The sequence below is a fragment of the Vanellus vanellus genome (genome assembly GCF_965231255.1).
Source record: "Vanellus vanellus genome assembly, chromosome: Z".
Taxonomy (NCBI): Eukaryota; Metazoa; Chordata; class Aves; order Charadriiformes; family Charadriidae; genus Vanellus; species Vanellus vanellus.
Genome location: NC_138908.1, coordinates 52,033,173 through 52,052,468, shown reverse-complemented (window position 1 = coordinate 52,052,468; position 19,296 = coordinate 52,033,173). Strand labels below are relative to the sequence as shown.

The 19,296-nt window shown below is 36.8% G+C and overlaps 1 protein-coding gene across 1 annotated transcript in view; it reads left to right on the top strand.

Moving 5' to 3' along the window:
* CNTLN (centlein) overlaps window positions 1–19,296 on the top strand; it is a 203,219-nt gene that overhangs the window by 5,355 nt on the left and 178,568 nt on the right. Inside the window, exon 2 of the mRNA XM_082497720.1 lies at window positions 12,222–12,310. Within this exon, the coding sequence (XP_082353846.1) occupies window positions 12,222–12,310 (89 nt within the window). The remainder of the gene's footprint in view (window positions 1–12,221; window positions 12,311–19,296) is intronic.

Here is a 19,296-nt window from a genome sequence, read left to right as displayed (position 1 = left end):
TCCTCAATCAGGAAAATAACATCTTTTCTAACTGTGGTTCTGCAAAAACGATCTGTCCTTTTGTTCTGCAGTTATATATGCTGTTTTTAGGGAGCTCTTGTTAGTGTTATCTTCTCTAGCTCATGTGCTGTTTCTGTCAGTGATGGTTATAATGCCTACTCCTTTGCTATGTTAGGAATTTACAGGTGTATATAACTGTGACTAAAGAACAGGTCTGTCAAGAGTACACCATTGCATGGTACTCTGCACAATTTGTACCCTTGACTCAGAAGGTACAGTCTGTCAGCCTCCAGTGGTCTGCAGACCATAATGTTTAGTCACAGAATCACAGAATGATCAGGGTTGGAAAGGACCTCTGGAGATCATCTAGTCCACCCCCCCTGCCTGAGCAAGGTCACCTACAGCAAGTTGCACAGGATGGCATCCAGGCGGATTTTGAATGTCTCCGTGTGGGAGACTCCACAACTTCTCTGGGGAGCCTGTTCCAGTGCTCTGCCACCCTCAAAGTAAAGAAGTTCCTCCTCATGTTAAGATGGAGCTTCATATATTCAAGTCATAGTAAAAGAAACTATACTGCTGTTTATGATTTTCAATTTACAAATGTGGTTTATAGATTAAAAAATAGAAAATTCTCCATTAGTCAGACATTTAGGAACTGATCCGTAATCTAGCTGTAAGTGATCTGCTGCAGCAGATTTGCCAGTAGAATTTCCACAGTTTCTGTCAAAAGGTGATAAATACAAATGCAAAAGAAATGCATCTTTCTGTAGTTGCTGTTACTGTTGCTTCTCTACATTGTCAAGGATTAGAGAGAAGTCTGTAAGAATGAACTATGTATATCTGTAAGCATTTTTGGGTAGAAGAGGAATAAGGTAGGTGGGCTATTACTTTGTGGAAAGTGGAGTGATAGGGGCTTCAACTGCTGCTTGCTTTGTTTCATGTTTTATATTTTCTGGTCACTGAAAAGCTGTGCATAGACGTGTTCTGGTCTTCATGTCTTATTTTATACTGTATTTGCAGAAAAATAACAACACTTTGTGGATGGCTGACCTGTCTTGTTTTGATCACTTCGTGGTTCAGCAAGGGATGTAAAATATTCTATTTGGTATCATTAGCATTGATAACAGATAGGATTGCTATAACAAACTCTTATGAAAAATATTTCATTAGTTGGAAAAACAGATGCATTCTTTCATTATGGACCAATTTAATATCCAGGACACTCATTGAAAATCTAATGTAGCCATGATAACATTGATTTATAAGTCATTTTAACTTCCCTCCCACTTTATTTACAATTAAATATGAAAAATGTATTAAATAACAAAACAAAATGTTGCATTGTCTCATAATACATAAATATTTGACATGCACATTGATAGTACATATTAGAAATATTTTTAAATCACTAGCTGAGAATTGAAACTAATGTTAAATTAAAAAAGTCACAGTTCTTCCATAGTGATGTGTTTTTATGTCAACTTGGTTCTTAGTCTTCCAACTTTGTGACCAAAATTGAAATGTTTGTAAACTACCAGTATGAGAATTTGAGTATGTTAGTATTTCTGCTGGGTGAATTGTTGATATCCATACTGTCCTTTCAAAATGGGGCAAAGTGTTTAATGGTCCCATTCATTAAATGCTAATTTCTTTTATTAGTGATTAAGCCAAGACCACATATTTATTGGTGCCAAGGGATGCCAGCTGTTTAGTGTTTTGGGTGGTTTTTTTGTTATTTTATACTCTTAGATTTTGCCATAAGGAGTCTAAATCACATGAGTGATTAGTACAGGTGTTCTTAATAAAGGCCTTGTTCTTTATGTATTATAGACAGAAGTAATGTTCAATAGCTAAGTTTGTTTATTTAGTTTTGCTTTTTTTACTTTTGATAAATTTTAGCTAACTAGAATGAATTTTTGTGTAACTGTTCTTTCCTTCTGAAAAATACTTGTTTGGAATATTCGAATAAAACTGAAAAGGAACCAATAGTGAGATTAAAAAAAAAAAAAAAAAAAAACAAACAAAAAAACCAACAACCAAACAAAAACAAACTAAAAACCCCAAGCTAGTAGTTTTACACTTAATGAAGTAGTTATGTACTCACAATACATGTGTGTGCAAATATTTCAAATTGCCTCCAGCATGTGAGTGGGAATCTAAAATTTGGTATAGAGATCATGGAGCAGTTTGTGTTGGAAGGGACCTTTGGAGATCATCTAGTCCAACCGCCCTGCCATGGGCAGAGATGTCTTTCAGTAGGTGAGGTTGCGTAAAGCCCTGTCCAACCTGACTTTGAGTACTTCTGATGATGGGGCATCCACAAGCCTGTTCCAATTCCCACCACCCTTGTTGGAAAAAATGTCTTCCTTATGTCCAATCTAAATCTACCCTTTTTCAGTTTAAAACTGTTGTCCGTTCTCCTGTCACTACGGGCCCTCCTCACTACAAGTCTCTCTGTCTTCCTGACAAGCCTCCTTTAGGTATTGAAAGGCCTCAGTCAGGTCCCTCGGGACCATTCTCTCTCCAGGCTGAAAAACCACAGCTCTCTCAGCCTTTCTTCACTGGAGAGGTGTTCCAGCCCTCTGATCATCTTCATGACCCTACTATGGACCTGTGCTGACATGGCCATGTCTTTCTGGTGCTAGGGTCCGCAGAGCTGGATACAGTACTCGAGTTAGGGTCTCATGACAGCAGAGTAGAGAGGCAGAATCATCTCCTGTGACCTGCTGGCCGTGTTTATTTTGATGCAGCCCAGGATATAATTAGCTTTCTGGTCTGCAAGCGCACATTGTGGGCTTGTCCACCAGTATACTGTTCTCTATATGGCATAGTCCTTCTCTGCAGGGCTCTTGTCATCCCCAAGCCTGTATTCATACCAGGGGTTGCCCCAACCTAGGTGCAGAACCCTACCCTTGGCCTTGTTGAACTACATTAGGTTCATATGGGCCTAGTCCTCAAGCCTGTTGCTGTTCCTCTGGATGGCATCCCATCCCTCTGGGTGCATCCTGTCCCTCTGGTGTAGAAGCTGCACCACTTAGCTTGGTGTCATCTGCAAACTTGCTGAGGGTGCACTCCCTCAACCGCAGTATGTCATTTATGAAAGTATTAAAACAGCGTTGGTCACAGTATGGACCCTGGAGGGGCACCACTTGTTATTGGTTTTCATTTGGACATTGAGCCATTAACTGTAACTCTCCATACAGGGCTATTCAGCCAATTCCTTATCCATCTAACAGTCCATCCATAAAATCTGTATTTCTCTGATGAAGTGGCAAGAATGCTGTGGGGGACCGTATCAAAGGGTTTACAGAAGTCTAGGTAGATAACGTCCTTTGCTCTTCACTTGTCCACTGATGCAATCACTCCATTGTATAAGGCTATTAGTCATTCACAATTTGTCCTTGCTGAAGCCATGTTTGTCACAAATCATCTCCTTGTCATCCATATGCCTTGACATAACTTCCAGGAGGATCTGTTCTGTGATTTTACTGGGCACCCTGGTGATGCTGGCTGGTCAGTAGTGCCCAGGGTCCTCCTTTTTACCCTTTATAAAAAAGGTTGTGATATTCCCTTTCTTCCAGTCACCGGGGACTTCATCTCACTGCCATGAGATAGGCATGAGTGAAAAGGTGCCTTTTATGGGAACAAGAGATTGGTGTTTCTCAATAAAGGAAGTTGTGTTTTATGTGAACAGAAATAGGGTCTTGCTTGTAATTTTTCCAATTGCACTGAGGATGCTTCTAGAACACACTGAGATGTCTACGTTTGCCATGTAGTTACAGATTCAGCCTCGAGGAGAATGACCGTAGCAGGTCTGGTTTTCCTGTCAAACTACATTTTGATTCAGGAGGAGGTATGCTGTTCTTAGAGAATGACTTCAGATAATCTCTACTTTGTTATTACTAAGTGTGCACTGTTTCAACTATTTCAGGTACTATTTATCTCATGACTTGGAAGATATGCAATATTCTCCTATTTGTCCGCAATTTCACAGGGTATGGAAAGTACTACATAGTCATTTCAGGCAGAGTTGACGTGATGGACCCAAATTCTACTTGATTAGTCATGGTAATTCAGAGTGAATATACCTAAATGTATGTGTCTGGTTATATTATCTGTAAAATAAAACTACTTGTGCATTCCTGTATTTTCAAATGCATTAAAAATCACAAATGCATTATGATTATATTAATCCAGAGCACTCTATTTAAACAAAACCTAACTCTGAGGTCTATGCTGAAACTTTTAGATTATCCTCTGCTCTCAAGTAAGTGATCGGAGTCTTAAAATTAACTCTCAGAATTGTAGCACTTCCAGAAAGCAGTTATGTGACTTAGAAAATTCATGTCCTATTCCTTTCTGTTCATCTTCCATCCAAATTACTTCAATGACTATGGTTATTTTAATTGAAGGAGTTTAGATATTTATAGCTTGAAATGAAAGCTCACAGAAGTTATCCTATCCTTGATCTATAAAGGGATGAAAGCAAACCCTTACCTGTGGAACTGAACTCTTTGCTTTCTTGTACCCTCCCCTCTTTGAAAACAATTCTTAAATTGACCAAGTGTGAAGTTTTCAATGTTGAGTACTTAGAAGAAAGCAATTGTCAGTGTAACGGCTGTACCAGTGAATGAAGGCATGCAAGTATCCTGACTGTGCGTTCACCGGAGAGCAAAGGAAGTCTTTAACTTTTAGCTATCCAGTGAAGGTGGCATTGTGTGTGTCATAGGTCCATTTCTATCTCATAACTTATTTCTACTGTTTAATGCATATTTATTTCGGTCGTGTCCTCCTGTAATGGTACTGATCTGAGTTCTGTTATGTTAATTCATTGACTAGGTCATGACAGGCCAGGAAATATCTTGTATTTCTTGTCTGTTGATGCCACAATGAGACAATTATTTATGGCAATGAAGAATGTGTAATAAAATTATTCAGTTAAGTGCATTGCTGTCTTTTTGTCACACTGATGGACTGATCTGAGAGTCTGTTTATGAAATCACATGTAATGACAGCATCTTTTAGTATGTCATGTAGTATTTTGTGTTAGACCACTATTACTGCATCAACATTGTAACACAATAACATTATATTATTTTTATGGTGCCTGTTTGCTTTCAATGGAGTTCAGAGTAAGGATGCAATCTCTTGGGGGGAGGACTATGTGCATATATTTATCTACGCACAATTTTTTGTATTCTACATGTATGTGTGAGTAAAGCAGTATACTGTCTTTTTCCGGTTTTGATTCAAAGGTATCTTTATTGCCAAAACTACCAACAAGATAACAGGAAATCCTATAAATTGAAAATTATGGCTGGAAGATACTTAAAACTGTTTTTCTGGTATCATAAAATTACATGTTGGTTGCATAGCCCTTATACTGCAACATTAAGGAATTGGGGAGGAAGAGGGGAAAATACACTTGCTTGCTCATGGCGTCTATTTTGAAGCTATCAATCTGGTTGGGTCACAGACAGCCTTCTTACAGATCTCTACCTGGCAATTAGATGTAACAGTGCATACTGTATGTGAGTGACTTCTGTGAACTTGAAAGTAACCTAATGTTATCGTTAAAACCTGGTGCGTATAGGGCGCTAAGTTTTCTTGTGAGGTACTGATCAGTCTTCTAGTGACTTTTTAGGTTGATGAAAGGCGTAGCACCTCAAAGATAGGTTCTGTAAAGTCTAAGAGTGTTCTGTACTGTGCGACTCAGCAGGACCGGGTGGGTTGTAGAGAGAATACCTCTTATTTAGGAATATAATACGTGACTGGAAATCACAAAGAAACACTGGCACAGCAGGATCAAGAGTCTGTACTCGCAGCATACAACAGTGTAGGTTTAAAATTCTTATGAGACATCAAGAAGCAAGTCTGTCGCTTGCACGTAAGGTGTATATGTCAGCTTCATTGAAGGCTTGAGCTTTTTAGTCAGAAGTATACTAGATGTTAGGGGAGTCCAAAACAATCCAGATTAACAAATTTCTTGCAGATCTTTTAATGCTTAAACCAGCTGGTTTATTTCATGCTTTTTTTCCTCCATTCTGGTTCGTACTATGCATTTCCATATGAATTCTTCCAGCCTGACAGTCATGCTTATTTCACTTTGCATTAAAATATTCACTTCATAATGCAGAAAATTCTCAGTATCTGATTATTGTAGAGTTCTTACTAAAAATAACCAGTAAACCAATAGCTCCCTCTGTCCTCACAACTCTTTCATTTTCCCTTTTGGGAGTATCTGCTGATTAAAAAAAAAAAAAAAAAAAAAATCAGAGCTTGCGTCCTGTGCTTTTCTAGCAATTATTGGGGTAGGAGGGGTGGGGAAGAGGTTGGTTGGTTGGGTTTTGTTTGGTTTTTTTTTTACTGTTCTGGGGGTGTTCTCTTCCAGATTTCAGAAGACGGTATCTTCCAACATAGTAAATAATAATTCGTAATGCTATAAAAATTTAAGGTATGATATGAACAGTACTAGTAGTTAATGTGCTTTGAAACAAATACAGTGAAACATCAAAAAGTACTGATTTCAAACTGTAAGTAACTGAGATGCTCGATGTATGAATTTACACTAAAAGAGTTTTTTCAGTATATTCTTTTATCAACATGGTGCATTACAGACACATAAGCAAGAATTAAACCTACAAACCTACCTGTAAATTTAATACCCACAGTCATGAATGTTACTGTGAGCAAGAAAAAAAAAAAGCTTATGCTTTTCGCCCTCCTCTCACTGTTAATTTAAGTTTTCCGTATAGCAATTCAGTAGCATTACTTTAAAAGAATGCCAGCTAATTCTCATTGATAAAGCAGTGTAAAAATACTCAAACCATTCTATGCTTAGGTCTTTTTAAGTTTCCATTAGACAAATGACTATGCAATACTGATACAATTTTACATACTTCTGATATCAAATGTCCAGAGCAGTATTTATGCTTGGACTTCTTTCCAAGTTTCCAGTTGTTTTAATTTAAATAAGAATATTTGTCTTTTCCTCCTTATAAGCCAGAGAGATTCTTTGTTTTGTGACTTACACTAATATTTAATAAATTCATGACTTCGCTTGCAAGCAAATACGTTTGCTGTAGCTAGTGATGCTGTATAACCTTTGTCAGTGGCTCATCTTATGTTTGTCCCTGCTTCTGAGCTTGCTGGTGTTAAAAATGAATAAGAAAAATCCATTTTTCTGTGCAAAGAACATGTTCAAGGCCTAAGGTACTCTTCATTTCTGTATGTGCTTCAGTATAACGATGAACTACTATTACTTTCACTGTAGGCTGAGAGAAAATCCCACTTTCCAGGGGATATGCACTGAGCTCTGTTTTTTCTTTCATAATTCTTTAGTTCTGGCGCACAAATGATCACAGGGCGAGCATCTTTATCTGACATTAGGTGTGTTGTGAATAATCTTAGTTTTAATGAGTAATTTTCAGTAACTTTGAAATGACATCTGTATTTGCCTTGTGTATGTAAGTTCTCAGCTGTTCAAGGTACACTCCTGCTGACCTCTTGAGTTGTTAATGTACACTTGAGTAGGCTGAATGTTCCTTGGGTATGCTGAAGATTGATACATCCCAGGCCTTGACAGCTGCAGTGTGTTTCTGTGCCAACTTCAGGCAGTCTAAGCAGCCCTTTTTCAGAAGAAATTGTTTGGCTCCCAAGACCATTCAGGGAACAGCCTTACCAAGCCCATTAATTGTGCCAAGAGCTTAAAAAGGCTGTTCAAACTTATTTTCATCTTAAAACTGTAATAATTTCTGGCTAATATTCATTCTGTATATAAAATGCCTAATTACTTATAGATTTAAATTAAACAGTTTTAGCTATTAGAATGTTTTGCAAGTTAGAGAAAAGAAAGTCACATTTTATGGTAACTTACCGTTCATTGACTAATGTTTTACTAATGTTTTATTGTCATAATGACAAATTTTGTACCTTTCCATATAAACTTTCTTTTTATATAATAAATTTCACAGATTTTTAACTGCAGATTATGTTTGTTTCTTTTTTTTTTTTACTCGTTACATGTAGTTGAAGATGCATTTGCATCCTTATTCTTTTGGCAGAAGTCCACTTAGGCACGACACTGCTTTGTTTTGTGTGCATTTACAGAAATAAGAATATGTAGTGAAAAGGCACTTGTAGATTTAGATTAGAATATCTGTTGACATAATAACAGCATTGCTTTATATTTCTGTGTGTGCTCATTCATAGGTTGCAGTAGTAACTTTAAATACCAGTTCCTGCCATCATCAAAAAGAAACAGCATTTATTGAAATGGTGTTGTTTTGCAGTTCTGGAAATTCCAGTGATTTTTCACTTTTTTCCAGACAACTTGGGAAGATTTTTGTGTTTTTCTTTTCTGTTTCTTTCTTTTGTTGTTGTTGTTTTTGTTGTTGAAATGGGCACTACCTAGCCTGTTCTGTTTAGCTGTTTCTTTGAGACTTATTTAGTGCACACTGTTCATATTTCTTACCGCAAGCAAAGCTTTTTTATTTTTATGTTAGGATGGCTTTTCATTCCTGCTTCATCTACCGTTCTTTCAGCACAGACAGAAATGTTGCCGATCTTAGTTGTGTAAGGAGTGGCAATTTCACTGACATGAGTACAACTTGGAGTTGATTTTACTTTTCCTTGGACAACTTTGAAAGTAGTCTGTGGAATAGTTATAGGTACTTTGAGGTTAATCTGAACTGCTTATTCAATTAAAAAAGATCATTTGTACCTGAGTGTCTGTGTTCTCATTAGGAAGACAATGTTCGTTGAAACTTTATATTTTATATATTATCAAAAGGTCAATTTCTGGAAGGCTTGGCAAAGTTTAAATAGAAACTAGATTGCCAGAGACTCAATACATGTGGGATACTCCAGCAAAAATCACAGGAGGGATGTGAACATTTCCTTCTTGTTATATTGTACATATATATATATAGTACATATTTGTTCATTAGGAACAATTCAGTATATGTTATTGTAGGTTTCCATTGTTATTTTTTGTAATGGAGGAATGCTAAGCTTAGAAGTACATGTCTGAAAGTTGTGCGCTATTATGTCATCTTGTCATGCCTAGTGCTGTTCCCAAGCTGGGACCTGGGGTGTGTAGGAACCTGCAGGGTAGGACAACAGGCAGCTGCTGCTGCTTGTAGAGAGTCTTGTGATATTTGATAGTGCTTGTTGGAGTCATGCAGAAGCCCAAGTGTCTCAGCTCTTCTAATAAATAAATAAGCAGAAAACCCAACAGCTACTTCCGTGGTCTTGTATACTGGACAGTAAAGGGAAAAGCTAAGGAAGTGTGATGGTAAGCAAATCCCAATCTTTAAACAGGCAAACAAAACTGAACTTAACAAAGCTCGTGAGCTTATAAATTGGGATCAGAAACTTAGATTGTTTGTTTGACTCAAGATTATTGAGCATTTGCATGTGGAATACTATTGGCATTTTGTTATATTTGGACTTTTCTGTGCTGTAATGACCTTAGACTAATTTGTGTTTTTAAGTAGTTTAGTGTAAGAATATAGTGAATTGTTTATTAAAGATGTAAAAAAATATTCAAGCACTATTATCAGTTCAGTTCTGCTCTCCATGTTGCTGATTAACTGAGAGATTTGAATTGAAATTATTTTAAAATTAGTTAGACATAGTTTGTTAGATATAGTGGTTTATTCCCCGTTATGGTTCAAAGATTTCTTTATGCTCAAAATGCTGTCATTTAGAGTGTAAGAATTACTGACTTACTGTCCTTCTAAATAATTGAAAAGAAATCACATTTCCATTGCTATTATTTAGTGATTTTTTGTTTGTCTTTGTGTTTTTTCTTTGTTGGGCTCCCAGAATAAATAAAAGATATTTTTAGATGTTAAAAATACTCAGAATCTGTGTTCTGTGTAGATCCTAATGCTTTTTGGAAGCCTGCAGCAATTTTTCTAAACCTGAAAAACAGTTTATTCTGTTGCTTCCTGATAAGAAGCAGTATGTCATGCCTGGTTCACAATGTGCACACGTTGTGACTTTTCAGGTGACATGGTAAGGCATTTTCAGGAGATGTCTTTTTTGAGGACACATGAAAAAAGTGCACACTTTTTGTGTAAGTCTTTCAGACTAGATACATAGAAATCCAGGATATTAAGTGGCATAAGGTGATAGCATGCAATGAGAGGTTGTACTTTTTTTTTTTTTTTTTAAAAAGAAGTGGATAATAATGTCGATTTCTGCTGCCTTATGTCACATTACGTACTCTTTTTTTTTGTTTATTGTAGGTATTTATCTTGCAGAATCATAGAATGGTTTATGTTGGAAGGGAACTTAAATATCATCTAGTTCCAACCCCCCCTGCCATGGGCAGGGACACCTCCCACTAGACCAGGTTGCTCAAAGCTCCATCCAAGCTGGCCTTGGACTCCTTCGGGGATGGGGCCTCAACAACTTCCCTGGGCAACCTGTTCCAGTGCCTCACCACCCTCACAGTGAAAAATTTCTTCCTAATATCTATTCTAAATCTACCTTCTTCCAGTTTGAAGCCATTACCCCTTGTCCTGTCATTACATGCCCTTCTAAGAAGTCCCTCTCCAGCTCTCCTGTAGGCTTCCTTTAGGTACTGGAAGGCCACAGTAAGGTGTCCCTGGAGCCTACTCTTCTCAAGGCTGAACAACTCCTGCTCTCTCAGCTTGTCTTCATAGGAGAGGTGCTCCAGCCCTCTGATCATCTTTGTGGCCCTCCTGTGGACCCACTCGAACAAGTCCGTGTCCTTCTTACGTTGAGGGCTCCAGACCTGGATGCAGTATTCCAGGTAAGGTCTCAGGAGAGCAGAGTAGTGGGGCAGATAATTCTGCTGGCCACATGACGCATTGCCAGCTCATGTTGAACTCCTCATCCATCTGCACCCCCAGGTCCTACTTCTCAGGGGTGCTCTCAATCCATTCTCCACCCAGCCCGTATTTGTGCTTGGGATTGCCCAAACCTATGTGCAGGGCCTTGCAGTTGGCCTTGTTGAACTTCATGAGGTTGGCATGGGCCCACCTCTCCAGCCTGTCCAGGTGCCTCTGGATAGCAATCCCTCCCCTCCAGCTTGTCTACCTCACCACACAGCTTGGTATCATCGGCAAACTTAATGAGGGTGCACTCGATCCCACTGTCCACATCACCAACAAAGATGCTGAACAGCACCAATCCCAGTACTGACTCCTGAGGAACCCAGCTCGTAACTGGTCTCCACTTGGACGTCAAGCCATTGACTACAACTCTTTGAGTGTGACCATCCAGCCAGTTCTTTATCCACTGAGTTGTCCATATGTCAAATCCATGTCACTCCAATTTAGAGACCAGGATATCCTGCGGGACAGCGTTAAATGCTTTGCACAAGTCCAGGTAGATGACGTCAGTTGCTCTTCCCTTGTCCACGACCACTGTAACCCATTCGTAGAAGGCCACTAAATTTGTCAGGCACGACTTGCCCTTGGTGAAGCCATGCTGGCTGTCACCAATCACGTCCTTGTTTTCTATGTGCCTCAGCAGAGTTTCCAGGAGGATCTGCTCCATGATCTTGCCACGCACAGAGGTGAGACGGACTGGCCTGCAGTTCCCTGGGTCTTCCTTATTTCCCTTTTTGAAAATAGGGGTTATGTTTCCCCATTTCCATTTGGCAGGACCCTTGCCAGACTGCATGACTTCTCAAAAATGATGGATAGTGGCTTAGCAACTTTGTCTGCCAATTTCCTCAGGATCCGTGGATGTATCTCATCACGTCCCATGGACTTGTGCACCTTCAGGTCCCTCAGGTGGTCTCGTACTTGAGCTTCATCTACAGTGGGCAGTTCTTCACTTTCCCAGTCCTCGCCTTTGCATTCTGCATTATGGGTAGTGTGGCTGCAGTCTTTACCGGTGAAGACTGAGGCAAAATAGTCGTTGAGTACGTCAGCTTTGTCTGTATTCTGGATGACCAGGTCTTCTGTTTCCTTCCAGAGACGGTCCACATCTTCCCTAGTCTTTTTTTTCTCGCTGACATACTTATAGAATTCAGAATTCTCTATGGTTAAAACTTTGTTTATTCAAGAGAACTGTTTGCTGTGTTTTTTTATTCACGGGAAAGTGAGTAACTTGCAGGGAATTCTCACTAGAATGGAGGTTTTTTTGTAATTGTTTTTTGAACCTGCACGGTGTAACTTCTTTGTCTCTAAAAGGTGTAGCATACATTTAATGTATTTTTGTCTTTTTCTCCTGTTTTTAAGGCTGATAAAGAATTTGTGTGGTGTCTGTGGAAACGTCTCCAAGTGTCCAGTCCAGATCTTACTCAAGCTGTCAGCTTGGTTGTGGAAAGGTGAGTTTAAAGATTTAACATGATACAAAAACCAAAAACACCCCCCACCCCGCTGTTGATACCGTATTATCTTTTTAATTGAGAAATATGTAGGATTTTAAAAGTGTGTTACAAAAGTTCCATTGTTAAATTTTATCAAGAGTACCTAGAACATGTTGCAAGTTTCCTTTTTTGATATAAGTTGAAGTATACCTCAAAATCTGTTTTCACTGAGGTTGCTGTGCTGCAGTTTAATTCAATTTTTAAATTATAAATATACTGCATATTCTGTTTTTCTATTGAAAAAGAAAGAAGAGGTAAATTATGTTTTCCGGTGTCATAAGTGGTTGGATAACAGTTACATATATAAATTATGTTTACCTGCATTCTTAAGAAGCAAAAGGCTAAGACATGGTAACAGAAGAGATGACTATGCAGTTTAATCATTACTCCTCTGAGAAAATTAATGATGACAATTTCCTCAAGGTACTTACGTGTTATCAACTGATTACTATAAATATTAATCAATCATCACAGTGTGTGATTGTTTTAGAATGCTAATATTTACAAATTCAGAATTGTTGTAGGCCAAAGGTAAGGAGAATGTGAGTAAGTTGGTAATGTGACTGTCAGAATTCAAACACTTGATTCTCTTATGATCAAAAGATTTGTCTGTTCTGTCTCTCAGGGTGCCATGAGCTCCCTCTTTTAAAATGAAAAAGTTGATTCTTTAAAAAGAAAAAATGGATTTTAACTTCTTTAAATGGCTTGCCAGAGTTACTTGGGAAGCTTGTCATAGACCCAGGAGGGGTCCTAGCTCCTCCGGGTTCCCATTCAGTGCTTTGATCTTGAAAGACATGTTTTATTTGTTCACGTATTTCCTTTCTGAACTTGATCAGTAAACGTTCTTCCACTTTTGAAAATATAGCATTAAATTCTTTAACTATAGTGTTGTCCCATCTTCTGCATTGCATAAAGCAATGAAAATTTTGTCCAAAAATACAGTGTGATCATGTAACTAAAGCTAATATTCTAAAGCATTCATATCCAGGGGAAGAAATTGAAGGTGTAAGCACATGCAACTTGTTTTAAGACAGGTGTTACCTGAGAGTTCACATGTGGTCACCAATGATGATGTCAAAAAACTTCTGGCTCTGTACTGGGACACTTGCCTGCAGAGAGTAGTAGCTTGGCTTTTAGGACAGTGTACTGCTTTCACATTGCTTGCGTGTTTTGATTTGGGGAGTAATTTTAATATATGAGGAAGACTTAGGTACAGATTTCCAGCATCCCTCATTTATGTTGAAATGTAAATTCTTACTGACTTGTTTCATGATAAAATTTGGTCATGTTTTCATAAGGACAGTGGTGGTAGTATCAATCTTCCTTCTTCAAACATAAAAAAATGCAAGAACTGCTTAAAATATATAAATCTAGTATTTAATCTGTGTAAACTTATACTACATGTATATAAGCATAAGTATATTAAAAACATAAAAAAATTATTTTACCTTAATCACATTTTACATATAGCTCAACAATATGGAAATTATTAGCTCTTTCACATGAAACTTAATAAGGTAGAGACAGAGGCATTCAGGCTTATTCACATTTTTGATTCATGTTGCATATAAAAAATAATCAGGATATTAGGACAAATTGAAGCATGGAGATGTTAGGAATCACACATTTCAATAATGGTGAATTATTTGAGTTCTTGAATTGTATGTCTGTATAAGATACAGTCTGTCATCTTTTTTTATCCTCTTCAAATGTGGGAATATTTTTATGCTTGGTAGTTATCCCTTGCTTTAAATTATTTTATACTTTATTTAGAACAGAAATTGATAATTGTGTGTGCGTTATCCTGATTGATACAATTGACATGGGGCTCTTAGATACCACCTTGATGCCCACAAGCATGATAATGAACTGTTATTTTTTTTTTTTTTTACAATGGTAGGAAATGTTTGTGAAACCTTTTCAGTGTAGCGTTCAGCCTATCAGAAGACTTGCTACAGAAATCTGGTGTATAATCATAGTCTATTATATAAGAGGTAAAGATACATTCTGTGTATGTGCTTTGCGCTTTGTGTAGAGGCTGGTGGTTGGTACTCTTATGTGAAAGCGTGACAACGTACTTCTATTAAGGTGCTTGTCTAGTTTTTTTATGTGCTCTCTTCTTTCAGAAGAACACTAATAATTCTTTTCTTGGACTCAAGGCTATACATCTTTATCATACCTTTCCTGTGCTTCTCAGAGTTATGGAATTAAGACAGAAGAAATTGCTTCCACAGCATCTTTTTAGGTGTTACCGTTACCCCAGAGAATCCTGGAACAGGTTTGGATAAAACCTATTCAGTGTGTAGGATTTTTATTAATCACAACTTTGAACTTTGGGGTTGCTTTGATATGACAGATGGAGCAATAGTGTGTATTTTTCTCTTTAATTGATGTAGCTTCATCTCTTTTGCCTGAGAATGGTCTAATTGCTGCTTTGGAAATAATTTCTAGCCCAGCTTTACCTGTGAATCTTCTGCAGAACAAAACTGCAGCCCCATATATTCTATCCCAACTTTTCCAGCTACAACTTTCCATAATCTTTTCCAAAATAGCTTGTGTTTCATGACTGTACCTCTTCAAACTGTCATCCTTTCAGAAAAGTTTTTGTCTTATTTCCCTACCTTTTAGAAGTAAATATTATTATTTTTTTAAATATTGCTACAGTGTCAGTTTATTTCAGTTCCAATAGGTTGATTAGATTTCCAGGGAATCTGCTACCTAGCACTGCTACTGTCCAGAAAATTACAGGACAAGTGATTTTCTGGCTTTGTTAATCTAGGAAAAGTATGTGGTTTTAAAGGGTGAAGAGGTGGGATTACCAAGTAACAGTTAGAAGCAAAATGCTTCATGAAGCATGGCGCTTGGTGTGTGCTGTGCTATTCGCAGCCTGTTTTTCTGTATTTTACATGGTTGTATCAGACAACAGCTAGGAATTGAAAATTTACACTGAAATCTGATAAAAAACACCTTGAGTTTTCTTACACTTTTTTCCATTCTTATCTATATTAGGAACAACATTGACCCAGTTGTATTGAAGTTGATAATGTTTTCCATCTTGCCCTGGCTTACTAGGAGATTTTGAGATAGATACAGACAGAATGAAATGGATTTAAACCTTTTGTTTTTTCTGCTTGTGACATTGATACCACCAATGTTTGCATGGCTTCATTTTTCAGTATGTTCTTTCGACCAAAATTTCCACAACCAAGAAACTTTCAGTGCCCACCAAGTCTTTGTTATAGACTACGCGAGACCAGAAGCCAGCTACCTAATGGAAGCAGGCAGAATCTAAGAAAGTGTAGTCGTGTGTATCCTAGATCATGTATAGAATGAACCAAACAGTATAGTCCAGTGGATTTCAGTCTTTAAATTGACGAAAGCAACAGCCAGACTTTCTTCAGGAGGTTACAGTGACAGGAATAAAAAGATGCATGTGTGAAAGGACAAAATGTTCATTTACAACCTTGTACACCATGAATCTGTGATGAAGAAAAAAAGAAATATTAGGAAATATTGAGTGGGCAGTACTAGCCATACAGTCAGATAAATTATATTTGTAGCATTAATTTATATTTGTAGCACTCAACAATTCCTTATAGTATCTTTTTCTCAAATAAACCAGGAAAATGTAAAAGGCATTATTTGGGGGACATCGAAGGGAGTTAATAGTAGGTTTCCATTATTTCTCTGCTATTTTGAAGTGCTTTCATGGTCCCAAAATAGAAGTTTGCCTGCCCTAAAATTTTAAAAATGTAGCTGGTACCTTTTTATGGCTGTGCTGATGATTCCTGTAATACACCAATGATATTTTACTTTTCAGCAGTCGTTGCAGTTCTTGCTGGATAACTGTAACTATATTCCCATTTTAATATTCAGATATAAACAAAAAATTATCTTTACTGTGCAAATGAGAAATGCCTTTGGGATATGTAAAAGCCTCCAGGTATTTTTAAACAAGCCATTGTAAAAGTACTACTCATGTTAGTATACATTCTAGCTACTTTAAATACTATTGATCTCAGTATTATGTAAAGAGCATGCTATTTCTAGTTCACTGCCTTTTGAAACATTCCTTTTTTTTTTTTTGATGATGAGTTAAAAAAAAAAGAAGTGCTAGAAAGTATCTTTTACAGGTGAATGCATGTGCAAACTCAAATAGAGTTGGGGTTCAGACAAGAGTGTCAAAGGTTTTGAAATATTTTTGTAAACTTTGAGAGCTCTCCTTTAAGACTTTTCTGATATAAAACATGAAATCTTGACAGGTCAACTGACTCTAATTTTCCTCTAGGGCTTCTGGCTGACTCCTTTCCTTTTTTCCGGAAAGGAGATGTAGCAGGATCCACTAATGATTAAACTGTAGCAGTGATACAAAACTTGGTAGGTGTAAATGGGGATTGTATTATGTTAGATGATACCCTTGCAGATAGTTACGTTAGGCAAGCTTGCCTTACATAAATGTTTTTCCACAACTAAATTCCAAGCGTGCTATTTCTTGCTTATCTTGTTTGTATCTTAACAAAGAGCAAGAATGGATTTATCATTTCAGGCCACTCAAAGAAATAGTGGCAACCTGAATGTCAGTGCCAGTGATTAAGAGAGAGTTTTGTTGTTATTCTTCCTGGGGAGTTAGATATGTCTAAAGGTATACAAATAGACAAAAACATGGCTGAAGAGCAAGTACCCAGAAATAACCATAGAATTTTTGGAAAAGTAATCACAGGAACTTGTGATGTGGTTTGCTGCATCCTGTGAATAGTGAATTGTGAAAGATACATTAAACAGGTTGACATAGATTCCTCACTGACTGATGATATGCGTATGTAGTGAAAATGACAAGTACTTCTTATGTAAAAGGATAAGTGAATGTGCTGTATGAATGAGCAATATAGATTTCTGATGTTAATTGAAAAATAATGAAAACAACTGTATCTTGCATCTTTTGAAAGGATGATAAATAGCTTGCAAAAGTTTTCTTAAACCACTTGCCATTTTACTCTTGTGCAAATTAACAGGAAACAGAATGACAGAAAAACAAGGAAGTAAACAAGATCTAACACATTTTTAAAGGCCATTACCGTTTTGTCACTCTGAGTTTAAAATAGAGTGGACTCCCTAGTTATTACCAATCAATAAAGTGGACAGAATAATAGAGCATAGGAGTACAACCTTTCTATGTAAGGTCAAATAATTGTGATTTTCTACAGTTGATGAAAGTTTAATATCCTGTTTCATTAAAAATTCTCAGAACATTGAACATAAGTCAACATTCCATGGAGAAGAAGGTATTATGCAGCTTGCATGTGTGCATATCTGCATATCGGAGCACAAAATATTGACATGATAATTGCAGTCAAGCCTGATTGAACAGTGGCCTCTGGGAATTCAGCTGGTGTTGTACCAACTGGATGGCTGCTCAGGACACAGTTTGAAATGCGAGGTGCAAGTTAGCACTTTATTCAGCACAGGCAGGCATCATTTAAAAATCCTTGGGGGAAACCCTGGTGATGTGCAGATGTTAAAGCAGTCTGTTCTGAAGTGCTGATATTTTGAACACTGTAAGAGACTTGTGTATTTTAGATGAAAAATGTTTGCAAAATTATTAGGGAAAATTGTCACTATTTTCTTTACTACTCTAGTGTAAAAATAAATTTTGTGTTTTATGTACACTGCTTAAAATAAGAGGCCTTAATAAATCATTTAATGAATTAAATCAATCAAGTTAAAGATGCAGGAAAAATTACATTTCTGTATGATGCTTTTCCATTTTGATACATATCATGGAAGATAGAACTGTCTATTAATAATTTACTAAGGAAATAATTTCATTTTACAATTGTTCTTTAATTAGATCTTAAATAGTTTTTGTAAAGAAACAAAAATAGTCATATACAATTTTGCTATAGAAAATAACTGCTGCCTTAGAAAAGGGCAAAATGTGTGGTATTGGTTTAAATTCTTTTTTGCTTCATGCTGTGCGCACCTTTTAAAAGTACTATTTGTAAGTATTAAAGGAAAAAAATATTCTAATGTGCATCAATTATAATTCATTGTGAAGTAAAAGGATTTGCTAGAATCTGAGGTGAAAATAATCTCTTTATTAAATGAAAACTATTTAGTTCTTTTATTTATATCTTCTTAATAGGTACACAGAAACACAGTAAGGTTTCTGGTTGGAAGATTTAAGGCATAGGCTCGGTTTCTTTGAAGCACTGACTGTGCAACCACAGGGATGTGGCTGTACACAGTAAATTACAATATTGGTGCCATATTTACCGTATCATTGACCGTCTGTGTTCTACAACCCCACTTTGCACGTGGGCGATTCATTATCTATTTAATACCAACATTGAATGTATGGAGTTGTGTAAGTCTGTCTGTAAAATAGTTAGAAATTGGAAGATCAGCAGAAATTAAAATCAAATTAAATGCTGTATCACACAAGCTGATCTTTTGAAGCCTTTCCAGTTCTGCAGCCCTTTAGATTAAAAGAAATATCTTTCAAAAGCAACAATATTTCTAGAAGGAATTTATTTTTACTTATATAAGTAGACTGTTAAAATATCGCCTTGTTCTTGTACCTCACAGCCCAAACTTTGCAGTGTAACCTTAACTTTCTTAGCTATCTAAGGCCAAATTTATAGATGCATTTTTTTTTAAATCCTGATATTTGTAAAACTGAAAGAACATATTCCATGAAACGTGTAAGCAGCAAATTCAATTTATTAGTTAAAATTATTTTCATTTAATTGATGTAAAAATGACATAATTATATACAATTCTGAATTACTTTTCTTGACAAATGATTAATTGCTTGACTGATTAAGACCTGTGTTAGGATACAAGATGCCTCTTTTCCCAGGCTGTTTTTGCTGAAGATTTTAGGTAGCATGGTGTTTTATAAACTTCAACAAACTTCTGTTTTTTAAAAACTTAGGATTTTTGTA